General features: G+C 38.8%; 1 protein-coding gene across 1 annotated transcript; it reads left to right on the top strand.

Annotated features, from left to right (window-relative positions):
• On the top strand, positions 1–9,493 carry LOC116246161 (uncharacterized). Its single transcript, XM_031617885.2, has 12 exons — positions 1–667; positions 1,186–1,236; positions 1,647–1,777; positions 1,870–1,986; positions 2,193–2,315; positions 4,299–4,375; positions 6,083–6,252; positions 7,417–7,470; positions 7,709–7,818; positions 8,629–8,742; positions 8,829–8,948; positions 9,035–9,493. The coding sequence occupies exons 1-12, from the start codon at positions 497–499 to the stop codon at positions 9,060–9,062; spliced, it is 1,266 nt and encodes a 421-aa protein (XP_031473745.1). The 5' UTR covers positions 1–496; the 3' UTR covers positions 9,063–9,493.
• The last annotated feature ends 1,255 nt before the right edge of the window (positions 9,494–10,748 follow it).

The raw sequence follows: 10,748 nt of genomic DNA, 5'->3' as shown, positions 1-10,748 counted from the left end.
AAAACGCGATGGTAGAAGACGCGCTCGCTACCATAAAGAAGGAACCTAGATCTTGGTTTTGCTTTAAATGGCCGGTAATTATGGTCGTGAATTTCCAGCTAAGAATGGCAAGAACGATTATCATTCTCTCTCTTTTACTAAGATTGGCATCTCTTGCTTGTGCGCGCGCTCGAGCGCGTCTTCTTCACGCTGAGGCCTTGTGGGTGTCGCTGGAAAAGTTGCTTGCCAACTGAAAAATTATTGCCCCCCAAAAATAAATGCGCAACTCCCTCCTCTCAGGGACTGTCTTTGTGTTTGCATCCATTCCTGGCCATCTTGATCTTAATCATGCCAGCTTTTGATTGTTGGTTCCATCCATTGGTCTTCTTCCCTTTGATCCTTCATTTCAGGGTTTGAGGAAACGAAGGATTTGTATTGATTGATGAGCGCTATTCGGGGGTTGGTGAGTGTTATTGAGGGGTGAGCAGGATTCATTCCGTGGTTAGAGAGAGAGAGGATGTCGTTCAAATACTGGGACGATTGCGTGGATGCTGACGACATGGAGGAAATGTGGATGGATACCCGCGTCAGTGACGAGTGGATTAGCGTCGGGGAGACCAAAGGTCGCAAGGTCCACCTCTCCAGGGACCCCGACGGCCAAGTTTACCTCACACAGACCGAGATGAAGGTAAACCACCAAATTTCCCATTTCCTAGCTTCTTCCGTGTTTCTGGTAGCCACCCATTAGACGTGACGATTTTTCTAGAAAACCAGTAACAGGAGTGAGAAATCATGCGTTCTTGTCGACAGATGTTACATTACTATGCAGATTACACGTAGAATGAATTCCAGATGAAATTGAATGTAATCCTGCGAGGCTTAGGTCAGTCGGCCTAATGCTTCCAAGTGGAGGAAGGTATACGGTTTAGTGTTTGATTATGCATTTTTCTCCACGGGTCCAAAGCAATGCACAAATTTTCTTAGAGGGCCTCGAGAAGGTTTGCTTAGGGAATGGAACTGGACATGGTACCCGTGCATTTCTAAGTGGGTATGTCCAATATATTCGAAATGACTTGGCGATTTCCCTTGTTCTCGAAGAAAAAAGGAAACAAAGTTTTTCACGGTCGCAGCTGATTGCTGCAGGGTTTTCAGATGCTATGTTTGTGCAGCGTATCTTGTTTTAACGTGGGTCCCTTGGTCTTGCAGGCTGTTGCCGGTATTATTGTTCGTAGGCATTTTAGTTCTCATGTTGATACAGTAAGTTGACTTTCTTCTTCTGCTTTTTTGTCACGTTATCTTAGGATGTGTTGGAAAGTAGCCTTGCGAAGCCCCTCGACCATAATTATTTGTTTAATTTCTCGAGTCTGTTATTTGAAGCATTAATTGATAAATTTGTAAAGGATTGTAGTACCTCAGAGTTGAACTAATCGTTTACTATTAACACTAACTAGAAAAAATGATGAAAATAGGGCATGATCTTGTATATGCATGCCCACATCGATGCCAAATGCACGCCTGCATGTAGACCATGCACAGGCACAACAGGCATTTTTTTATCATAATTCATGATTATTGTTTTTATATCTATTGTATGATCGCATTGGTCTTTGGTAAAATTCAGAGCTTGATTGTTTTCCTGCCAATTTAACTGGGTAGCCATGTCGCAGGATATGATCTGTGCTATATCTGAAATAGGGAGTAGTAGGCAGCCTCTTGCAGAAAGCTATGATCGGAAAACAAAGAATGTCAGTATTGGACTTATGGGAATCCTACCAGCTACTGCAGAATGGATCTTTAAGTATATACTGAACTACTTCGTTGTTCTTAGAGGGTTGGTTTGATTGATAATTACGCTTTTTATGTTGCTGACCCGCTGCCAACTCCTTGTAGGGACTTGGGCTTCAGAGCATATGATATTGAGGGGAAGCCTGACATGCTATACAGGCCATTTGTAAATGTTTATATTGGTGCTGCTTACCTAAATTGGCTATCAGGTTATAATGGAAAGTATGTTGTGTCGCTGAATCTTTTACCTTCTCTCTTAGAGAAGTCGGTGGTTTCTTTTTTTTTTTTTTTTAGTTTTGTCATGGAGAACACCTTTGAAAGCAATGCTGTCCATAATTTAAAGAATAAAAGTTTTCTTGAATTATTGTTATCTTCTTTTCTGGTTTTCGTTTTTAAGGTATAACTGAGATAGTGATATCTTTTGGCAGGGAAAGATGTGAGGAATTTGTTGTTAGGGCATTTATTGGTGGACCCAAAAAAGCTTCACATAAATCAACTTCTGGTTATTGGAAACGATATCTCTCTGTGAAAGAGAATCTGCAAATTAAGAGGTCAGCTTGAATATGCTTTAAGTACACCTTCTATCCTTCTCTCTATAATCACTTGTTAGACCAAGAAATGTCCACTATGATCCTGAAGTTATATGATCTCTTTCCAAATTTTCACAATAAGATTGTAAGTACAGATGACTTCTACTTAAGTTTCATGTGATGGTTGTCTTCCACATGGTCTTCTCATGATAAGGCATTTCTGGAATTTTAATCTCTCAAGTTTCTTTAGAAACTCTATTTAGACATTCTTAGTTTGTGGGATATATTAAAAATGTGATCTTGCTAAGTGCTAACTCAACGAAAGGTAATGGCATGCCTTTTGCTTTTCTGTGTTGGTTCATTAGTTCTCCACTTCATTCTCTTTGCTTAATGCTGTATTTGTTCTCCATGTTTCAGTTCCTATTTTCTATTTCTTTCATTTAGAATTCATATCGTTATGTAAATAGAAATTCCCAGTTTGAATTTAGTTATTCAACATTTCCTAACCATCATGGCTTAAATTTCTGTTCATTATTTTTTTTTCTAATCATGTTGGTTTTTGAATTTTGAACACATAAATGCGCAAACATCTATCTCATGCATGCTGTGTGTGTGGATGTGTCTTGGATGCCCTCAGTTGTGGAATGTGGATGCCAGTGGACCCACAGCTGACTCAGTATATGGTTTATCAGATCCCAACCTACTACATTGGTAGCTTTAATTTGCACTAGAAAGTATATGAACAAGGATAATGGTATGGCATCTAGGTATGTAAACACCTGAAGATTTCGGAAAATTTTTTATACGATTATTTTTGAGTCTTTCCACATTCATGGAGTGTTAGATTCTACCCTTCTTAAGGAATCTACATCTTTTCTTTTTGCTCCAATGTTTTGAAACGTAGTGTCTTGGGATTTGACTCATAGAAAATTTGACTCGCTGGATGAACTTGTTGACTGGGCCTGGATTTGACAAATTTTTTTTCACATAAAATATACATGTGTGTAATAGTCTTTTTAGTTTGTTTATAACATTGACATATTTATATATAATATGTATGGTAACATATGTGTATGTATATATGTGTGTGTGTGTGTGTGTGTGTGTAGATGGACATACACACACGCATGCACACACATCCAATATTTATTATCATGTACATAGTATGTTTTTGTGTCAAAGCTCTGATGGCTCAGCTTGGTCATTTCATGACCCGGGTGAGCCTTGCCAATTCCTAGTTTTCCCATTTTGTGACCAGGTTGAGGACCAAGTCATTGAGTCAACTGAGTTAACTCGGATGAGTTTTTAAACACTAGTTGGACCCTAACAGTAAGGCTCTCAGTATGCTAATTGTAATGTAAATTGTCTCATGTCTGCTATGGCAAATTCCACCCACCTTGTAGCTGGTTTTGGGTTCACACCTAAGGAAAGAGACATATGAGGGAAGCAGTAATATGGGATGAAAGCTTATAAACCCCTCAAATATTTTCAATGGCATTAATAGAAGACTATTTTTAGTCCTTTGACATGGGGTGTTACAAACTTACAATTACACCCGTTGGAGTCGTTGTCTGAATTTTAAACTTATCTTTTATACCGACCATAATCGCCCAACTCAAACTTAACCTAATGTCTAGTAGCGGATATCCTGACCTGCCCCATAGCTTCCATTGGTTTGTGCTAAAAATGTTATGAACCCCAGGATTACTGGTAGTATAATTCTCAGATACATAAACTCTAACATTGAATATAAGACAATTCTCATGTCCTTCTACACAGATGAGGTGTTACATGTATACAATTTATAATGGAGTATCTTGCAACACGGTTGCTGATGCTCAAAGATTTTGGTTGCTTGTAGCTTTGAACATGTGTATTTTTTTGCTGCAAGCGCATAATGAGACTGCTTTCATACTCAGTTAACTGTATTTTCAGGTTACAATTTAAGGGTTTGATAGATGAAACTGTGCTGATCCCTTTTGGCTTTCTCTTGCTTATCTTCAGTGAAACCCAGCTCCTGGAGTTCCATTCCGCGACAAATGATGTTCAAAGATCTCTTGTACCAGCTTCATCGAAGGCAGGTGCTGTAATATTTTCTTGTTGCCTCTTGCAAGAACTGCCAAGTCTGATCCTTCTCTAGCACATCAGATTGTCATGTTATATTTAGTACTCATTCTTCGCAACCATTTGTTTTGCCTTTTTTGAACTAAGTCTAGAGAGATGGGCTTTCTATTTTTCTTTTATTATCTGTGTGTCTCCAATGCCCAGATTCACAATTGCTCCCGTTTGCAACTGATATTCACCTGTTTAAATGTCTATGAACTGCTAAATAATTACTATTGTGATATCAACTTGTTGGGAAATGTATGTTACAATCTGAGATATGTTAATCCACGAATAAGCCGATTTTATCATATAGACCAAGGTTAGAATGAAGGGCAGTTGGATAATTCAGAGAATATAGGAGATCTGCGCCTTCTACTGCAGGGCTGTGATAGAGCTGGTCGATCATTAATTTTTCCAACTTCTTCTTTGAATTTGTTATATGGAGATAAACAATTTTACCATTTTTACTAAAAGGTGCAGTAGGTGAAGAAGAATGCCTTATGAACTCCTGACACGTCAAAAAGCTGAAACAAGCTTTGAGCATCTCTTAAATTCCTCATCAAGAGCCAGGCAGTTTTGTCCACATTTCAGCTAAATTCTGTGGACCTTGCTGATTGGTCTTTGTCTTCTTCTCCACAAATATACAGCCTCTTAAACTGTTTTCCTATTCTCTTTTTAGCAAACCTAATTCAATGTATTTCAGAATGTATCTTGGTTTCGGCTATGATTGGTTCATATTATTTGGCGAAGCTACAAATATGTGACTGAGATATCCACATTATGGCTGAATTATGGAGTAAATATAAGTTCAGAAGGCTGTTTCTTGAAAAATGTCTTCAGTATTCTTTCATATCCATAGGTTGTGCCTTGAGCAGTCAAAAGCCTGTCTGCTTTTTACGTATATGAATTATTTTCACCAGAAATTTATTGAATTGATAACAAGGAGAAGTCATTTACCAAATAATAGCTTTGTACTTTTGTTTAAACTATGTTGTTCCTTGCTGACTGTTCAAAAATTAGTTTTTGCTTCTGTGTAAATGTTCAGTTTCTCTTCTAGTGAGTTTGGCAAAACCGTAAAAGTTATTCAGGTATAAGTTTGATTGTCTAGCTAGCAGAAAAACAAAGTCCTGGCAACCAAAAACAAAAAGTGATTCACATCAAAGGATGTCGTTAACTTGGTTATATTTGTACAAGAAGAGGCTCTTCTAGCATTTGTGATATTAATATTTTTTTCTTAGGTGGGGCCACCCAATGTACAAGTGAGTGCTGAGCACCTACTTATACATAAAACATGACCACTTTATTGACTCATGAATTGTTCAGGATTTGGCATATGCACTCCATCTTCAACTGTGTAACTATAGAAGGGCTCCATATTTGAAATTTCTTCTGTTCACCATTTCTTCGCTATTGGTCTTTGTTTCTCCTATTGCTAACTCGTAGATGAACAGTAGGAACCTGAAATATTAAAATGTGTTTGCTTTAATCTGTATCATTCACATTTGAAATCTTCTTGAAGCGAAGCACATAGTTTTGAGAATTTCTACATTGATGGTGAATGTTTTATTGATGTTGTCTTATAAAAAATCAAGTTCGTTTAGTTTTCCATAGTCACTTTTGGTTTGCCTTGTCTGGGGGAAATGTTTATCAGTGTAGCTTGACTTGTTTTTACCATAGCATAGGTGATGAATGGGCATATTGGGACTCAAAGGCGTCCAAGGAAGATATGGAAGAACTATGGAGATGTCCTGAGGTCTTAAAGGAGTGGGAAAAATCTGGAGAAAGGAGAGGCAGTGTGCGTTTCTCACTTGACTCGAACAAGAGGCCATATCTTTCTCGGGTGGAGGTGAAGGTATAACCACAAAATACCGCATATTGAATTTCTTGATCCTCTTTGCTGTGGTGACCATAACAAGTGCATCAGAATGTTGCTTTCACTTTTTTTTGGAGAGCCAAATATTTCTTAAGTTCATTTCAGACGCTCTGCTCATCTAGTTATCAGATATCTGGTAGTAGCATATAAATAATAATTGAATTTCACATGTTACTTTTAGTGAATAAACATTCTTCACCCAACAGATGCACATATATTTACCAAGTTATCTTCTCTGTCCAATTTTGCCTGCAGATTTCCTTTCATGTGATTGACTGGCTGAGGCTTTTGGACATATGGATATGGATGCCTATCTTTGAAAACCATTATTTAAAATTTTTGAATATTTTTAATATCTTTAGGGTTATTTCAACAACATGAGCTATTAAAATATGTGAATGGGTTTCTACTTTTTCAAAATTAAAAAATGGGTTTGTTTTTGTCCTATTTCTCAAGTAAAGTTTGATGCATGACTCAGAATCCACATCACATGTCCCAGTGTTAATGATGCAACAGCATTGCCATCTGTATGTAAAGAGCATAGTCCATAGTTGGCAAACCCAGCGATCTGACTTGGGAATCGCCCTAGTTGGATCGGGATCGTTCCCTTACTGGGTCATGTTGTAGGACCCAAGCGATCCACACCCAGACTCGGCTGACTCAGCCGAGTCAGGCACAATTTGAGTTTTGATGATATAAAGCTAAATTAATGATAAAAATGATGTTGTGTTGTCATTTGTAAACATAATTAATACGTCCAATTAAAAGATTCAAATGCTTGTCAAATATGATCTTCAAAGAAAAAACTGCAAATGTAAAATAGAGAAGCATGTTTATCAGAAAAATGCGATATTGAGTATCGGCCACGTGTAAACCAGGCTCAACTAGCTGTGCCTTGGAGTTGTAATGTGTGGTGGAAGCACAATGTACCAGCTAAGTGACATTACCCATGTGACAACTTTATTGGGCCAAGCTTGGTAGTTTGCAATTTTTATCCTCTTTCTCTCTCTCTCTCTCTCTCTCTCTCTCTCTCTCTCTCTCTGATATCACATGGTGTAATCTTCAATTTCTTTCCCTTAAATGTTTGTTTGTCGTACAATTCCATGTTTTCCCTTTTGACATAGTTTTGTACTCTTTGTGTAGGCTGTTGCAGATATTACAATCTCAAGGCATTTTGCTTCCAGAGGATTAAGATCGGTTAGTTTTTACAGAATTATCTAACTATTTTGTCTCTGACATGACATGACATTGTAGCCACCATTGTTTCAAATAGTTTTGACACAAAATTGATCATATTTCTTTTTATTTAGGTAGCATAATCTTGCTTGAGTTCTTGCTGCATGCAATGAAAGATTCTCCTATGTTTGATGCCGCGAGATTATTCATGTACTTGTGCTTCTTAACTTCATGTGCTATTTCTATTTCTTAAGTGCAGGAATTTTTATCTGCCCTTGCTGAACTTAGTAGCATGAGGTTTCTCCATGGTATGGACTCAAAATCTGGAATCATGGGCATCGGCTACCCAACTGCCCTTTGGCTATACAAGTAAGCAGGCATATTATTCACTCTTGAGTATTATAAAAGCATCATATGACATGAATCATCATCTGCAACCATTTAATTGAAAAGCAAAAGGAATTTCTAGCTATGTCACATGAGTGTGGGTGCACCACTTAGCAATGGCGACCTATATTTCCTTCTTAGTTTCAATTTTCAAGTGAGGGGATCTTCTTTGATCTGTTTCAAAGTGATATCCAATCACATATACATGCTTATAGACAAGTGAAACAGAAATAAGCTGCGTGGGAGAAGACCTCTCAATGCTGAAAGATATTGCCTAGGACAAACCAATGGCGAGGGATACAATACTGGGGATAAAAAGCAAGAAGTAGAGAATGTGATGGATTAATGAATGTGTCATGGACCTAATGACCTTTGTGAAATCTCTAAAGTACCCATTTTAAAGGTGAAATGGACATTTGGATTGTGAAGCAACAATTTCAATTAATCCTGCAGCTTGCCGAAGTGCTCCTTGATTGCCATATGGCAGAGGAATGAGGGGGTAGATGACTCATCCATTAAATTATTGGTTTTTTGTTTATCACCTTTTTTGCATTTCTACATGAAAGTACGTTATGCTGTCGGTGTTCAAAATGTTTTGATGAAGAGTAGGCAGGTGATATTTTGAGGTTAAAGCACTATCCTGTTAAAAAACCAGCAGCTTATCTGATTGCGAGAGTGTGAAACTTCATAAAAAGCTTATTCTCGACTAGAAAGGGCAGGACAATCTTTTCTATGTTACGTGCTATATTGTGTTGCTTCAGAAGCTCATCGTTTCTTCTTACTGTTCCCAAGTGATGTAGGTTATAAGGCACGAATAATTAGGTCGGCGGAGGACCTATCCATGCCGTTTGTCTCAATGTATTTTGGTGCTGCATACGTATTATGGCTATCACAGTATGAAGGAAGGTAACTTGATTTGGTATTCTGCATATTGAAATTTATGGGGTGTGAACTGTCCAGATTTTTCAACTGGTGCTGTCGATTTTGAGCAGGGAAAGAACTCATGAGTTCATTGTTCAAGCATACCTTCGTGGGCCAGAGAACGTTAATGTTCAGGAGACAGGCCCACTTTGGCTCAAGTTTCAGGAGTTGTTGCCTTATTATACTGACAAGTAAACTCTTTCTCTCTCTCTCTCTCTCTCTCTCTCTCTCATTCATATTGGTTAAACATAATTAAAATCTTCCTTCTTCTTTCTAGGCATCATGGCAGCTGCACGATTTCATGATATCTACGTGTACTTGTTTGACCTATAACTCATTATCTCAGTCGAATCAGTTCTATTTGGGAGTCTCAATCTGGTCCATGGTTGGTAGATGTGGCCTCTGTTCTAAGCGAACGTGGACATGGCAAACAGGTTTTTAACTAAAGAGTGACATCATTGTAAAGATATTTTTCTTTGAACGGCATGTGGTAAGCCCTTGTATAGAAACTTGAGACCACTTCCACTTTTATGGGTGATGACCTGGTGAATTTATCTTCAAGCTGATACTGGGATTTCACCTTTGTTGTTTCTCAAAAATGTTTTCCGCTGTGATTCTTTACAGTAGGATGATACGATATGTAACTAAAAATTGTATAACGGTGTAACTATTGCACATTAGTTGTGTGAACAGAATGACATAAAAGTAAATGCAGAGTAGTACAGCATTTTGTTAATTAGCCAGCTATGTCGGTTCATGTGGGTATCATACATTTTGTGGCGATGAGTCGATGAGAGGTCGGAACCACGCCTCTTCTTCTTGCTCCCGGAGTCCAGAACTGTTTCAGAAGGTCTGATCTGAGGCAGATTTGAGTTCCATGCAACCCCCACGTCCTGTTTTGTTTGTTACCTACATTGAGCTAGAAAGGTCTGCTGTTTTCCTTGTAGAGTGCTTCTTTTTCCAAAAGAGTGCCCCTTCACCAGATCTGGGAACGAATTAGGGATGCATGAAAGGCCTGGTATCATTTTAAAATAATGCGATGAGTCAGCGCTATTGGGCCGATGCATCTGGGTCTGAATGATCATTTTTGAAATCTTTATTTAAAATATTATAAAAATAATATGCTCTTATCATTTTTCTAGAAAAAAACGTCAATACAAGCTAAATCCACTGACATTTGAATAAAGATAAAGAAAAGGAGGAATTAAAAGACCTCCATGCAAATACACCTCAAACAACATAAATACATTTTGATAAACTTAACCATCTGAAGAAGATGAACTTATCTTAAGGATGAACAAGTTCTAAAGCAGTTTCCTTTGTTACAATGAAGTGAAACAAGAGAAGTGGAGTGGAGATGGGAAGGAGGGGAGAGATAGAGGGTGGTTTTCTGCGTCGATCTCTCGAGTCCCAACACATTAATGTGCAGATCCATCTCACCAAAAGTGCTGTGGGACCTCCCATGCACACACTGCAAATTTTGTAAGGAAAAAAGTGCCCGACTATTCTGTTCAGTACTTACGCCTGAGATCGGCGCAGGATAAAAGAGAGAGAGTGATGGTAAATTTTCGTGGGAGAAAAAGCCGGAGATGTGCTCTTTGACTGAAAAAAGAAAGGAAAAGAGAATTGAATAAAAGAGAGAGTACTCCTAACAAGAAGCAGAAGCAGCAGCTGCACATGGGGGAGCGCGTTGGTGGCAATTGCGTTATGAAATCAAGGACGATGGTGGTGGGTGTGGGCCGATCTTTGGCAGAGGAACATACCCGGCCCCTCTGCATTCGTACTCTCCGCCACCACCACCGCCATGAATGCATTCATGGTGGTGCGGGCAGCAGCGCATGTTTGTCGTTTCCCTTGGGGCTCGGGCGCAGGCAGATCAGCCACGCCCGTGACTGCATGTGAAGTAACGCCACCACTCATGGCCGGCGTTCCCCTCCCCAGTTTTTCCGTTTAACCGAAATCTCCTCCTCCCCATCTCATCAAAAGCAATC

This window comes from Nymphaea colorata, chromosome 1 (genome assembly GCF_008831285.2).
Source record: "Nymphaea colorata isolate Beijing-Zhang1983 chromosome 1, ASM883128v2, whole genome shotgun sequence".
NCBI classification, from domain to species: Eukaryota; Viridiplantae; Streptophyta; class Magnoliopsida; order Nymphaeales; family Nymphaeaceae; genus Nymphaea; species Nymphaea colorata.
This window is presented reverse-complemented; position numbering and strand designations above follow the sequence as displayed.